The sequence below is a fragment of the Tenrec ecaudatus genome, chromosome 6, assembly GCF_050624435.1.
Source record: "Tenrec ecaudatus isolate mTenEca1 chromosome 6, mTenEca1.hap1, whole genome shotgun sequence".
Classification (NCBI taxonomy): domain Eukaryota; kingdom Metazoa; phylum Chordata; class Mammalia; order Afrosoricida; family Tenrecidae; genus Tenrec; species Tenrec ecaudatus.
In genome coordinates, this window is record NC_134535.1 from 76,189,233 (window position 1) to 76,205,860 (window position 16,628).

Sequence of the window (16,628 nt, forward strand, 5' to 3'; positions counted from 1 at the left end):
ATAACTCCCCCCTCCCCACGCCAGCCGAAGGGGAAACCAGTGGCTTAGAACCACCTCCTTTCGGGTTGTCAACTGCGTGAGTAACCCTGAGATGCCAGGGCTCAGAATCGACTGTGCTGCAGTAAGCCTGGTCTTAGAACTTTAGCTGCGCAGACCTCGTGCTGCAGAGTATCCGTGCTGCGCTGCAGCCTGGAAGCTTGAGGGTATGCCCCCATTTAGTGGCTGCATGGGAGAAAACCCAGAGATTAGTGTCCTTAAAGGCTCAATCAAGCCATATTAACTCTATTGCCATCGGGTCTCTTCTGAATCTTAGCAATCCTACGGGACACCCTGGAACCACTCCAGAAGTCTGCTTGCCTGTAATCTTTACAGCAGCAGACGGCCACACCTCTCTCCTCAAGAGCAGCTAGGACATTCCATCAAATACCTTTAGGGTAGCAGTCACTCTTCTAGCCACGGGGCTCCCAGATCACCGCCAAGAAAACACCATGAAGCGAGCAGTTCTTCTCTGTCGTTTGAGGCCTTTGAGTATGTTATGAGTCAAAAGGACTTGGCAGCAACGAAGAACCAGGACATCCTCTTATTTTAATATCGCTGTGCTATGACGAGCATTATGAAGCAGGCTTCCTGGAAAAATGACAACGAATTCTTCTGTAAAGCACAGTGACGTCAGATTTAAAATATGCCTTTATACAAATAGTGGGATTAAATCTGAATTGGTAGTTAGGTTATAGTGTAATTTAAAGCTAAACAACATCATATCCACATACCAGCACATACAAACACATCACCTAAATTGGGGTCTAGAATATGGTACAACTAAGAACTCTCAGAGCAGTTTTAAGATCAAGTACATCTAAGAATCTATATAAGTTTAACGAGGGCAGGGGGAATCAGGAATTACATCTCAGGGTCCCCCAGTTATATCTATGACTTAAATAAGATTTCAACCATTCTTACATCTTTTATTATGTATAAAGTGTGACAAACACCTAGGGAGGTACCAAATTAGAACTGAAAGACATTCCTCTGTAAAACCTTCACAGGAAAACTGAAAGTAGAATCAGAAGCAGAAAGAAGTAGGGAGTGTTAAAAAAAAGATTAGATACGAAATGTTTCCAGCAGGTAGTCCATGTGAAATGATTACTGTGTTAGCCCAGGTAGACTGGAGAAACAAATCCATAAACACTCACATATGTATGAGAGAGTTGTATAAAGAGTGTAATTGTACATTAAGAAAGCATCCCAACCCAGTCCAGTCCAAGGCCATATGTCCAATACCAATCTGTAAAGTCCTCTTCAAATTCACAAAATGCATGCAATGACGCTGAATGAAGGATGATCACAGGCCAGTGAGTAGAAAGTCTTTGGATCCAGTAGCGTTGTAAGCATCTCAGCACTCACAGGGGTCTCTCTGTGGCTTCTCTGGCTTCAGAGGTCTGGTTGCATCAGTGCAGGTCCATGTGGCTTCTCCAGCTCAGGGCACTTGCATGGTTCTATGTGTCTTGTAAGCAGCAATGTCTCCTGGGAATGAGCAGAGAGAGAGTAGTGTCTCTTGCCTCCAAGGAAGAAAATACTGGATTTCCCAGAATCCTCTGCAGAAGGCCATGCCCATTCAGAGTCCTCGTTGGCTATGACTCAATTGACAGACTAAATTTCACCCCTTCACTTTTAATCCTTTCAAATCCCAAACTGACACCAGATTATGTAATTACCACAACTAAATAGGCCACAATCCTTGTTACACAGCACAATGTGGTCTAGAGCCACACTCCATAATACAATCACTACCAATTTGCAAAAAGAAGGAAAGAAATGTGATGATCAATTTCGAGAGAAAAAGCAAAATGAAATGAAGTTTCTTCAGTTTGAGTAGAATGCCACGATGGGACTCAAAAGAAAGAAAACAGTCAGCGCTCTGGGTTATACTAATAGTAAAAGCTGCTGCTAAATCTATTCTGAGTCAAAGAAAGCCCATGTGTGTACGAGTAGAAGTGGGCTTCACTGGATTTTCAGGGAAGATTTGGGGGAAAAGATTACTAGACTATTGCTTTCTAGGAGTTTATGGGTATGTTAAAATGCCCGACCTTTAGTTAGCATCAAGGGGCTAGTCATTTGTACCAACCGTGCAGTCTCTATTGCTAATATAAGACTGTAAATGTGTGTGTGTGTGTGTGGGGGGGTTGTTTTCGTGTAGCAAACAAGGAGTCAGAAAAGGAGTTAAGAGTGATAGAGGATGTGGATTTTCATTTTCAATAAAATAATTTGAAAGAAATTTGAAGCCTCCACAGGCAGCCATGTAAGCCTGAAAGATTGTGTCTTAATTGTGAATTATTGAAAATAAAATGCTAAATGGAAGCCAGGAGATTTCTTAGAACACATATGAAAAAATAATAGAGAATCAGAAAAGAGGAACTATAGGTGTCTGGGAAATTCAATGTTACAGAGATGAAAGGGGGAAAATAACTTTAAAGAAGAGGAAAGGCACAACAAAAAACAAAAAGGGGACATCATGTGACTATCATACAAACAGCATGTTCAGAGTATTGAGAAAGAAGGTGAGTGATTTGGTGTTGCTACATAAAAATGCTACATTTTAGTTAACTTTAAAGACACCATCACTACACTTGCCAATAATATTCTCAGTGGACAGGTATGTTCATATGCCATATGATAAATAGTTGAATAAAATGAAAGTGGAAAATAGAGAAATTTACTGCAAATAATTGAAACAAACACAGCGAGTGAACTTGGGAACTTAATTCAATACTTACAGAGCTGATTATAACAAAAGTGATACTTTTAAAAAGAAAGAAAACTGAAATAAAATAATAAAATATCAAGAATGGTATAATTCTGTTGCACGAATCTTTTACAAAATATTGCCTAATTACTGAATTAACTATTAATTAACTATCAACTATCAATTTAATCTATCATCTCTGCCAATATAATCAGTGAACATCTACTGAAGGCATAAAATTTGAGAAAATCACTGGAAAGATTTAGAAGATGATTTCTTATAAGTGAACTATCTTTTGTGTGCTATTTATAGCCTTGCCAATAGCAGTAAATCAGAATGTTAAGTTGCTACAAGGTTTTTGAAGCAGTTTGTTGTTCATAAACACACTCATAAACTAACATTTTTTCCAGCTTAAAAGTTTCAAATAAATGAATCTAGTTAGGATTTCACATTGTGATTAGGAAAATATTCTTACACATAAAAATATCTTAACATTCATCAACTCATTATTCTAAGAGAAAGAAGTATATGCTATGGATAAATCCATTCCAAAGCATAAACCACAATAAAAATCATGGAGAAAAAGATCCTGGTATAGATTGGATCGCATTATCATTTGAACGAGCCTTAAGACAACTCATTGTCTTGATTTGTTTTCCACTCACCAGTCAGGCCAATTTGTTGTGGAGGTTGGATGCCCAGTTAGCCCCGATTCACCTTGACCCTATCCACCAAAGAAGGAGACACTGCCCAGTTCTGTGCCGTCCTCACCATGTTCTCATGTTTGAGTCTTTTGTGGGAGCCACTGGGCCCATCCACCTTGTCCAAGCCTTCTCTTTGTTGTTGCCCCTCGACTTTACCCATCATGATGTCCTTCTCCAAGGACTGGTGTCTCCTGACCACAAGCCAACTAAAAGGCCATGAGTCCACTTAGTGATATTTGCATCTATTTTTTAGTGTTATATAAAAATAGAAGGATTAATAGTAAATTACTAATTTTTGTAATATTGTGCTTCAGATATATGACAGTGTGCATGTTATATGGTATATGGATTCTAATTAAAATGTGTTTCTTTTCCTATGTTGTTGTTAAGTATGTTAAAATCAGATTCCAAACCAATTGAATGACTTATCAAAAGAGCTGAGAACATGAATCTTTTTAAGTATTCCTGATGAACTCAAGCAAATACATGTAAAATATATTGCCTGACCTTTAAAACCAACCTACATCAGAAAATTTATCCCCATCATGCCTCTCAATTTTACACACAGATTAAGAGAAGTCAGAATCCAGGGATGAGAAACCATACGGCCATAACCACATTCATCCTCCTGGGACTGACAGAAGACCCACAACTGCAGATTCTGATTTTCATGTTTCTACTTGTCACCTACATGTTGAGCATAACTGGAAATCTGACCATCATCATCCTCATATTAGTGGATTCCCACCTTAAAACCGCCATGTACTTTTTTCTCCAAAATTTCTCCTTCTTAGAAATCTCATTCACTTCTGCCTGCATTCCAAGATTCCTATACAGTATATCAACAGGTGACAGGACCATTACCTATGATGCTTGTGTAAGTGAATTATTTTTTATAGACCTTTTTGGAATAACAGGTATTTTCCTCCTAACCACTATGTCCTATGATCGGTATGTGGCCATCTGCAAACCCCTGCACTACATGACCATCATGAACCACGGGGTCTGCCAAAGGCTTGTCTTAGGCTGCTGGATGATCACTTTGTTGCTTATATTCCCACCTCTCATCCTGGGACTGGATCTGGATTTCTATGACTCGAATGTCATTGACCACTTTATTTGTGATGTCAATTCTCTTCTAAAAATCTCTTCCACAGGCACATGGTTCATAGAACAAATGGTTCTTACTTGCTCTGTAGTGATCTTTGTTATCACTTTCATATGTGTGATTTTGTCCTACACATATATCATCAAAACAATTCTCAGAATCCCTTCTGCTCAACAAAGGAAAAAGGCTTTTTCTACTTGTTCTTCCCACATCATTGTGGCTTCCATCACCTATGGCAGCTGCATCTTTGTCTACGTTAAACCTTCAGCAAAAGATGAAATGAGCATTAATAAAGGGGTAACAATACTAACTACATCCATTTCTCCCATGTTAAATCCATTTATTTATACCCTGAGGAACAAACAAGTCAAGCAAGCCTTTAATAATTTAATCAAAAGAATTTTTTTACTCTCAAAGCATTAGATATATAATGAAATGTAGGTAGCAAAGCATAAATTTTCTTAATTTGCCATTCTATCTTGTGGTTGGATATGCCAATAAGAATTAACACCAAGACTCTATCTTTAGATTTTGCATACTTAAGTGAAAGCTTCTTGGTTGCCTAAGAAACTTCAGATAATGAGGCAACACTTTAATTTTTGGTGGGATTAACCTTTTATATATATTTTTATCATGAAAAAATAATTCCGGAGACCATTTTAGATGGCTGTATCTGTTAAAACCCACTTCCTTTTGATGTATAAGGAGCCCTGGTGGCATAATCAGTGCTCTTTGGGCCTCTAACTGCAAGGTCAGCAGATCAAAACCACCAGCCACTCAGTAGGAAAAAGATTGGGCTTTCTACTCCCATTAACAATTACAGTCTCAGAAACGCACAAAGGTACTTCTACTCTGTCTTATAGGGTCGCTTTGGGTCAGAATTAGCTCAATGGGAATGAATTATTTTGTTTATTTGTTTTCTTTATTCATTTGGATGTATACCTTCCACAGTCTTGGTTGATTACAGTGAGAACATCCCCTTAGCCATTTATGGTTTTTGACAACATAACCAGATAACAGGCACTTGACAGGAGAGCAAATGGATTCTCTGGAAAGTGGTAGTTAAAAGAAACGAATACATCAAAAATTGTTAAATTTAATAATTTTGTTTGGCTCAAAAAACTTTTATGTATTTATCCTTTGCAATGGTAATTTAATATTTATAGAAATGCATACTAACAATTATAATGTGAAGATAAAAATACAAACAAAGGTAATATTTTTCATTGATCTATGATTAAAATAGTAAAGAAAAGCATCATTCATTTGAACTATTATGATGTTTTTATTTCTGCATGCAAGAGAAAGCTATCCAAGATTGCACAGCCAATTTACAACGCAAATAAACCAGAATATACTACACATTATTTTTATAATTATAATATATAAAAAGAAATTTTAAAACGTGAACAAGATTTTGAAAGCAGTTCATTGAATTTTAAAGGACTTTCTTGTTCGATACGTGTCCTTGGTTCTCCAGAGAGGTATTAAGATGACTTCAGTGACCGTTTCATGAAATGCCCACTAGCAGTTAAATGACAAGATTTATACATCATAAACAATATACAAAGATAAAAATTACATGCAATTTATTTTAACACATTTACATTAATGTAATCTCCATAACAAATTAAATTAATTACTAGATTTAGATAATGTACCATAATATTATTGATATGAAAATTTTAAAAGCCAAATGATCAATCAATAGAAATGCAGAGCAATCAGAAATGTAAAAAGAAGTGAACGCAAGAGAAGAGAAACAAGAAACACTTTCTGTGAAATCTCAGACCTTAAGGCTCATTGAGAAAGTCTGTTCCAGTCATCGGTCAATTGTCACTTTTCTTTTGCCACAGCCTCTAGCTGAGATTTCACTAAATTACTGGAAAATCTGGCAAAAATTCACAAAATAATATGCAGCTTGTGAGAGTACTCCTCCAGTACAAGCTACATATCACAAACAAAAAATGCCTGTGGCCAAATTTCAGCCCTACTACAGCATCTGGGCAGGTTACCTTACACTACTGTCACAGGCGCCCCAGGGAAGAAGGCATCAAAATAGGACTGAGGAAGCACCGCCTTCTCAACGTGGAGCCAACGCTAATGGTATGTGTGGAGTCAACTATGTAGGAGGAAAGGCTTCAGGAGCTGTCACTGCTGATGGGGCATAACACAAAATGAGAAGGAGCAGTAGCAAACATCAACTCATAATCACAACCAGAAATGTACAAAGTATGACCCTGGGAAAATTAGAGGTCATTAAAAATGAAATGGAACACAAAAAGATCAATATTCTAGGCATCAGTGAACTGAAAAGGACTGGAATTGGCCATTTTAAATCAGAAGATGATACGGTTCACGTGCGGGGAAGGACACAAAGAGGAATGGCATTGCAGTCAGAGTTTAAAGGGGGAGGGGTTCTAGAGCCATCTTAAAGTACAATCCTATGATGCGATAATGTCTGTATGCATACAAGGAACTTCAATCAACCCAACTATTATTCAAATTTATGGGCCAAGCACTAAATCTATTGATGCAGAAATTGAAAAACTACACCAATATCTTTAATCTGAAAGTGATAAAATGTAATAAATATACATTGTGTTAATCTGGGCATACTAGAGAAACACAATTCATAGACACTTATATATGTATAAGAAATAGCTTTATATACAAGAGCAGTTGAATATTGAGAAAACATCTTAGCCCAGTCCAGATCAAGTCCATAAATCTGATATTAGCCCATATGTCCAATGCCAATCTATAAAGTCCTCTTCAGACTCATAAAACACATGCAATGATGCCAAATGCAGGAAGATCACAGGCCAGAGGGTGGGAAGTCTTGTGGACGGAGGGGTTTTGTAAGCATCTCAGCAATGGCAGGAGTCTCCACGTGGCTTCTCCAGCTCAGGGCACTAGTGTAGTTCCATGTGTCTTGTCAGCTGCAGTGTCTCCCAGGGAGTGAGTCTGTCTCCAGCAAGTTATTTATCTCCTTAGCAGCTGCAAATGAGGTCATCAAGCTGAGACCTGATTGACAGATTGAACTCTACCCCTTCACTTTTAATACTCAAACTCCACCCCTTTACTTTTAATACGTAAATTGAGAATAGATTGTGGAACTACCACATACATTGATAATTATAGTAACTGGAATGTGAAAGTTGGAAAGAGGAAGGAATAGAATCAGAAAATATGATGTAAGTGATAGAAACAAAGCCCAGGATCACATGATAGAATTTTGAAAGACCAATGCCTCATTCAGACGAAATATCTTTTGTCAATAACACAAAGGGTAAGTAAACAAATGAACAGTTCTAGATGCAATACACAGAAATCAAATGGACTACATTTGTGGGAAGAGATGATGGCTAAGCTCAATATTAGCAGCCAAAACGAGACAGGGGCCAACTGTGGAAGAGATTATCAATTGAAAAGAATACACCGTGAAAAGCAGTAGTTGATATTCAGACATTTTAAGAAGTAGCATATGATCAAGGACCAATGGTAGCAAAAGAAGAGGTCCAAACTGCACTGAAAAAATTAGTCAAAAACAAGACTCCAGGTATTGATGGAATACCCATTGAAATATTTCAAAAAGTACTGGAAGCATTCACTCATCTATGTCAAGAATTTGGAAGAAAGCTACTTGGCTAATTGGAAGAGATTCATATTTGTACTCATTCCAAAGAAAAGTGACCCCACAGAATGGACAAATTACAGAATATCACTGATATCACATACAAGTAAAATTTTTCTCATCCAGGTTCATTGAGGCCACATTCAGAAGGTATGGAATAAAGGACACTATTGCTGACATCAGATGGACATTGGCTCAAAACAGAGAATACCAAAAAGAGGCTTACTTGTGTCTCATTGACAACACAAAGGTCTTCAACTGCGTGGATATTACAAAGTCTGGTTAGTCTTGAGAATAATTGGAAATTCAAAATACCCATGGAGAACCATTCGCTGGATCAAGAGGTAGTCATGCAAACAGAGCAAGGGAAGACTCCAAGGTTTAGAATCTGGAAAGCTGTGTGTCAGGGTTATATCCGCTCACCATTTTTATCCAATCTGTATGCTGAGCACACAATCAGAAAGAATGGATTACATGAATTAGAGTGCAGTATTGGAATTAGAGGAAAACTTTTTAACAACTTCTGATATGCAGATGGCACGCCTTTGCTCAAATTGAGGAGAACTTGAAGCACTTGCTGATGAAGCTCAAGGATTGCAGCCTTTATTATGGATTACAACTCAATGTAACAGAAACCAAACTCCTCACAAGTGGACCAACAAATAACTTCATGATAAACAGAAAAGATTTGAAGTTGTCAAGGATTTTGTCTTGCTTAGATCCACAATCAGTGCTCATGGAAGCAGCAGTCACGACATCAAAAGACACATTGCATTAGGTAAATATGTGTTGAAAAACAAATATGTTACTTTTAGGACTATGGTATACTTGACTTAAGCATTATATGCATGGGAAAGTTGTGCATTGACTAATAAAGACTGAAGAAGAATGAATGCATTTGATTGATGTGCTGAAGAGTGAAAGTATCACGGGCTGTCAAGAGAATAAACAGGTCTGTCTTGGAAGAAGAACAGCCAGAATGTTGCTTAGAGCAAACTTCATCTTGTTTACTTTGATCAAATTATCAGGATGGACTAGTCTCTGCAGAAGGCTATCGTGCTTGGTAACATGGAGGGGCAGTGAAAAAGAGGAAAGCTCTCAAGAAGATGAATTGACATGGCGACTGTAATGATGGGCTCACACAGAGTAATGGTGAGGCTGGCACAGGAAGACAGTGTTTGCTTCTATTGTGCACAGAGTTTCTATGGGTTGGAACCTATTTGTTGGCACTTAAAAATATTTTTTTTCTGATTCTCTGGTTCTGTCATACCCTATATTACTGATTCACAAGCTTAAATCTAGGAGATTTCACACACACGCACATACACACAGAGAGAGATAAATGTATGTTGTTAGGTGCCATCCATTGTGAGGAGTAAGACCTGACTCATAGCTACTGTATGCTCAATAGAACAAACTGCTCAGTTTTGCATCATCCTCACAATTGTCGCTATATATGAGAGCCCATTGTGCCAATCTATCTTGTGAGCATTGTTACATATAGATAAACTGTTACATATGCATACATATACATACTATGGAATACTCCATTGGTCAAATTTGGTTAAGTTTTAATTTTTGCTTCTTTCTCCCTATAGGAATTTCTTTGCCTACTCCATCGAGATAAACAATGTAGATTTCAAATTCTAAGTGTCTGAACTTCAGTAATGCCATTATATATGACTGCTCTAACACAACCCATATATATGTGAAATCATTTTCTTCACTGGTCTGAGATCCCTTCGTGCAGTTCTATCTCATATATAAATGATATCAATAATGTCAATAATCTAAACAAAACTGTTTGATAATTGATATTAATTATTTACTTACTATCTTGTATGTGAATTCTGAATGTTGTGATATGACCACAAGAGTTAGAGAGGTGCAAATATTGACTTCATTAGAGATAAGTGTAAATTAAAGATTGTGGCTTGGATGAAAAGTTTCTTCAAGTTGATATTACTCATCTACCAAGTTAGAAGCAGAACTTTTATGCATTTTTATGGACATTCTGCTCTAGCACACTAATTCAAGGACACATAAAGAGCAGAAGTTCTCAGTAGAAGTAGCCATTTATTGATAAATAGAAGGGAAAAATAAGGCCATTCATGAGCAACAATGATCCTATCCCAATATCAGAAGCAGACCAATTTAATAGAAACTTAACCAACTGCTTATTTTTTACAATAATTCATCAATAGATCATATATAATACCAAACAAGATAGAATAAGGGATATGACCCCATCATTCAGCTTCAGTCATCTTCAGAAACTTTTTTTTGTCTCATAGGAATTTTTTGACAGTTTTCTCCATTCATTTTTGAGTTATTCTCATACTTTATGTATTCTTCTGTATAAGTTTATTAACATATAATTCACATAACTTACTATTCAATTACTAAATGATATTGAAAGGAGTTGTACAATCATCACCTCAATCAATTGTTGAACCTTTTCTTCATTCTTGTGTTGATTGCTGTTAGTCTCCATTTCCCCCTGCCTCCCCTGCATATAACCTTAGCAAATGATGTATCTAGTTACTTTCTCTATAGTCTTACCTCTCCAGATTTCATGAAAAGTCCAACAAATACAACAAAATTATACATAGGAAAGACCTCAATGCAGAAGAACGAAAATCATATAAACTAGAATAAACTAAGAATAGGACTGCTGCTGTTGTTGGCTGTTTATCTGTTGGGGTTTTGTCTTCATTGTATCTGCTTGGTCTATCGAGACAAGCAAGCCCACGGAGAAAGCAATGGGACTGATGGTTCTGGGGCGGCGGGGGGTGGGTGGGGGGAGGCAGGAAGAGGGGGGTGTTGAGCAAACAAGGTCCTGGACAGGGGAGCAACTAGTTCCTTGCATTGGTGGAGCAGCCATAATCTAGCCATGAGAAATTACTGAGAAGCAAATGAGGGGTGAACGTAATAGTGGGACAGGAGGAAGGCAAGAGGAAATAGAGGAAAGAACTAAGAAGCAAGACTATTTATAGAGGTATAAACAAAGAGGTATACATATGTAAATATATTAATGTATAAAAATAGGGGTATTGGTGTATGTACATATAGTTATATAGCAATACATTGAGGCATTGGATGGACTCGGGACCTCTACTTAAGTATTCCCTCAACACAAGAACACTTTGTTCTAATAATGTGGCACTTGGTGATGTCCACCTCCCCGACACCATCACTGAAGACAAACTGTGTGCATAAACAAATGTGGTGAAGAAAGCAGATGGTGGCCAGCCATTGAAAAATAGCCAGCTATTAAAAGATGTCTGGGGTCTGAAAAGTTTGAAGCCAAACAAGTGGTCATCTATCAGGGAAGCAACAAAGCTCACATAGAAGAAGTCCACCAGCCTGTGTGATCATGAGATGTCAACAGGAACAAGAATCAGAAGTTAAAAAATAAACAACCTCATCAAGATGATGGAGAGGGGCCAAGGTGGAGACCCAGAGCCCATCCGTGGATAATTAGGAGTTCCAGTTGGCAGTTTAGCACCAACAAAATACACAAAACTCTACTTCTTTAATCCTCCCCTATCCCGCCGCCCCCACTATTATGATCTCAGACCTACCTTGCAAATACCAACCAACGTACATAAAGGAGTACAGATGAGACCTTTCAATACACAGAATTCGGGAAAGACAATCTCCCTCAGAATAAGTAATGGGAGTAACGATTCCAGGAGGGTAGGGAAGGTAGGGGGGAGAAAGAGGAGAAAAGGGGAATGGATAGCAGTGACAGGAGGATACTCTCCCTCAAGGGGAATGAATACCAGGATAGTAGGTAAGAAATAGAATGGGCAGTGTGAAATATGTATAAATAATAATAACAATATGTAATATATTAAGGGTTCTTGGGGTAGCAGGGTGGGTGAGGGAGGGGAAAAACAGGAGCTGATATCAAAGGGCTCAAGAAAAAGATAATGTTTAGAAATTGTTGATGGCAACAATTGTACATTTCTGCTTGACATAATGAATGAATGGATTGTTATAATATATGTAACCCCCCAATAAAATGATTTATTTAAAAAAAGAATAGGTCAAAAGAGAAAAAAAAAGATTAGGTTAAATTTTAACCATGCACACAAATACAAGTCTTTTCAGGCCTCAGTTCTAACCCATGACTCCAGTTCTTCTAATTAAATGTCTTCATTTGCCAGTTCAAAAATAAATCCAGCATCTACAATCAATTGATTTTTAACAAGGGTGCCAAGATCATTCAATAGGGAAAGAGTTGTCACTTTAACAAATGGTATGAGAAGAACTGATAACCACATGCAAAAGGTTGATACCGTGCACCTACATCATTGTGTGTATAAACAATTCTCAAAAGAGATGTTGTTAGTTGTTTCGAGTTGGTTCCAAACTGCATACAACACAATGAAGTACAGATCAGTCCAGCACCATGCTTAGAATCGTTGCACTGAGCGCATCGGTGCAGCCACTGTGTTGATCCATCTTGCCAAGGGCCTTGCTCTCTTATTCTCTTCTACTACTCTTCTACATGACTAAACATTATGCGCTTTTCTCTTTTTATTGGTAGCTCTTATAGATATTATAACAATCCATAATTCAATTAGATCCAGCATAATTGAACAATTGTTGCCATCATCAGTTTTTCGAAACATTTTCTCTCTCCTTGTATTCCCCTTTGTCCCCCTCCCCCACAATCTCCCCAATCTCCCCTACCCCAGGAATATATGTGTGTGTACACACATATAAATATATATTTATGTACTTATTTTTTCTTGCTGTATCTTACTCCATCCAATCTATCTGTTCACCTACAATTCTGTTATTTGTTCCTTCAAGTGGGGTTATGCAGTCGTCATTGCTCTCAGCTCTCCCCTTCTCCCTCTTCCCCATCTCTTCTTGTACTCTCAAGGGAATCGTTACTCCCATTACTGTTTCTGAAGAGTTATCTATCTTAGCTTAGCTTTCATGCACTGAACTATCTTAATTATATAAATGAACATACACAGGTTTAACAAGATTAAGGAGGTAAAACTAAGCCCATAATAGTAAGGGGAGAAAATATTACAGAACTGGAGGATAGTTATGTGTTTCATCAGTGTTGTACCTCACCCTGGATATATCATCCTGTCCATGTGGCCCTTCTGTGAGGGATTGTCCAATTATCTTACAGGTGGGTTTTGAGTTTCCATTTTGTCCATGCTCCTTCACATCAATTTGCTTGCATTTGAACTTCTGATATTTATTCCCGTTGACACCTCATAATCATACAGGCTGGTGTGCTTCATCCATGAGGGCTTCGGTGCTTCCCTACTAGATGATTGCTTGTTTAACTTCAAGACTTTAAGACCCAAGACACTATATCTTTTAATAGAGAGGCACCATCAGCTTTCTTCACCACATTTGCTTATATACCCATTTTGCCTTCAGTGATCCTGTTGGGAAGGTGAGTATCATGCAGTGCCTCATTATGCCTCATTATGAGAACAAACCATTCTTGTACGATGTAAGGCTTAAGTAGAGGCCCAAAGTCCATTTGTTTCCTTGTCTTGTTACACACACACACACACACACACACACACACACACACAAATACACCTGTCTTTACTATCTATATATTTATAAATTGGCATATATACAATCTATATTTTTACATATATATAATTTTTACTTTCTTGTTCTTTCTTCCTCCTGCCCCACTCTCATGTTTACCCATTGCTCACCTCTCAGATACATTTCAATTGATCCAATATGACCAGGAATGCTACACCCTTCTCACTGTCAATTTTAGATCCCCTCCCCCTGCCTCCTCCTCTCCCAATCTGTGCCCTTCCCATTCCCCCTGCCCAGAATCATCGTTCTACTTTATCTTTTTCTAAGTGTGTATCTTTCCTTATTTCTGATCGCCCAAGTATTCCCTGTCCTAAGGTGCTTAGCTTTATTTGAAATTTTTCATTGATTATCCTGATGGTTTTGAGTTTTACCTCAAGGTCTGTGATCCACCTTGAATCTTTACTTTTGTATGAGGTGAGGTAAGAGTCTTGCTTCATTCATCTGTAAGTTGATATCCATTTGTTTCCAGCGCAGAACCATTTGTTGAAAAGGGCACCTGCTTCCCATTGCATATTATTTGGGTCCTTATCAATGATAAGTTGTCTGTAAAATGTTTTCATTTCTGGATTTTCTGTTCGTATCCATTGGCCCGTGTTTCTATCATTATACCATGCTGTTTTGACAACAGTAACTGCATAGTAAGTTTTAAAGCCAAGTTATGCAAGCCCACCCACTTTATTCTTCTTCTTGAGGGCAGAGGGGATGGGGTTTGCTCTTTTCATATTGTGGAGGTGGCTAAGTGGGCATGGGGGCTGGGGTCTATTCTTGTCACCTACCTTAGTAGCCTAGGGGGATGGCGTATGCAATATCTTACTCAGCAGGTTGATATTTTATGTGGAAGGCATGTTTTCGTGACTTACTATTGTGTAATCTTTGAACAGCCTTTCAAAGACTCGTTGTCAAGCCCAACCTGGTAAAATCTGGTGATTTCCCCTGATTTGTTATGTTAAACTTTGTTAATGAACCAGGTATGTGGTGGCTTAGATTCAAAGTAACAAAAAGGAACACAGCCTTGGAGTGACTGCATTTTAAAAGTTGTTCATTATTATTATTTTTTTATCAAGGGCTTGCAGGGTGTCCTGGTAAGGGGACTGTTCATGCTCTCCCCCGAGAAAGGGGCATTAGATTGTCCAAGTGGGTTTGGGGTTCACTGGGTCTGTACTTACATGGCTTCCCTATTGGCTCACTCTGGGTCCGCTCCTGCATGTTCCATAGGCTGTGCTTTGGGCATCCACAATGCATAAATAGCCCAGGGTTTATAATAGGCAGATGCCACTGCTCTCTGATTGCAGTGAATTTGTGTCTAATTATCTTTCATTACCCATGCTTTCAGGTAGGGTGTGGAGTTTGGGAGAAGGGTAAAATGGGTGACCATTACCGTTCCACTGTCCCTGGACAGGGCAGGGAAGTGCAAAGCCAGAGAATGCACAAGGGGAACAATGGAGTGAGGTCTCATGGCTGTTTTTCAGAGGCCTGGGATTATTACCACCCTTGGACAGCGGTCTGGGGAAATTACAGCCCTCTGGTGGGTCTCAGATCTTGGGTGCAGAAAGGGGTAGCTGACACTGTCCCTCTAGACCTGGTTAAGAGATGTGGAAAGCCTGTGGGCAGTCGGGGGGATGTTAGAGCATTGCAGCAAGCCTCCCAAATGCTCCCTGGGTGAAAATCATACGGGGCGTTCTGCATTACAAACCCTAGGACACTGGGATTCTATTTCTCGCACCCAGCCTCCTAATATTGGCCTCCTTACCTCTTGATTTTCCAGTGTAGCAATAGCAGCACCGGGTGGGTGATTCTATCTGGGTTCCATTTTCCCAGAAGGCCAACCAGCATTATGTCCTTTTCAATGGACTTGTGTCTCATGATAACCAGTCCAAAATACCCGAGAAGCTGGGATTCTAAGGCACATTCTGACTGTACATCTTCCAAGATAGATTTGTTTGTTCTTTTAGCAGTCTACAGTACTTTCAATTTTCTTGGCCAGCACCATAATTCAAACACATCGATTCTTCATAGATATTCCTTATTCAGTGTTCACATTGGGCATTCATATGAGGTAACTAACAATACCATGGCTTGGGTCAGGTGCACCTTAGTTCTCTGAGTGACATCTTTGCTCTTCAACAATTCAATCTTGTGCACAAGATTTACCTAATGCAGTGCATCCTTTTATCTCCTGACTGCTAACTTCATGAGCATTATTGTGAATCTGAGCAAAATAAAATCACTAACACCCCTAGACTTATCTCCATTTATCACGTTGCCACCTATTGGCCTAGTTGTGAGGATTTTGGTTTTTTTACCTTGAGTCATAACGTGTACTGAAGGCTGCAATCCTTGATCTACATGAGCAAGTGCTTCAAGTCCTCCTCACTTACAGCAAGAAAGGATGTATCATTTACAAATGAAGTTTTATTTTGAGACCATTGGGCTTGGTCAGTCAGTGTTTCATTCTATTGTAAATAGGATCACTATGAGTTTAAACTGAACTGATTGCAATTAACAACAAGAACAACTATCACCAAGATCAACAACAAAATGAATTAATACAATAGAATCTTATGAAGATTATTAATACACTTCCTACCATCCGCAGCTTTTTTCTTCATATAGTCTTGCGTCTTAGATTATTTACTCAACATATATATTGAATACACCTTTCCTGGTTTTAAACCATGAAGCATTCCCTTGTTCTGTTTAACTGACTGCCTCGATCTATATACAGGTTCTACATAAGCACAGTGAAGTGTTCTGAAATTCCCATTCTTCTGAATTATATCCATAGTTGGTTATGATCTATACAGTAGAATATCTTTGCATAATCAAGAAAACACCAGT

At 38.4% G+C, this 16,628-nt stretch overlaps 1 protein-coding gene across 1 annotated transcript; it reads left to right on the forward strand.

Annotated features, from left to right (window-relative positions):
* Positions 1-4,039: 4,039 nt before the first annotated feature.
* LOC142451456 (olfactory receptor 6C2-like) lies at positions 4,040-4,978 on the forward strand. Its single transcript, XM_075553248.1, has one exon. It carries the CDS (start codon positions 4,040-4,042, stop codon positions 4,976-4,978), a length of 939 nt encoding a protein of 312 aa, XP_075409363.1.
* The last annotated feature ends 11,650 nt before the right edge of the window (positions 4,979-16,628 follow it).

Coding starts and splice junctions, on each gene's coding strand:
- LOC142451456 (XM_075553248.1), top strand. CDS start 4,040: ATGAGAAACCATACGGCCATAACCACATTCATCCTCCTGGGACTGACA.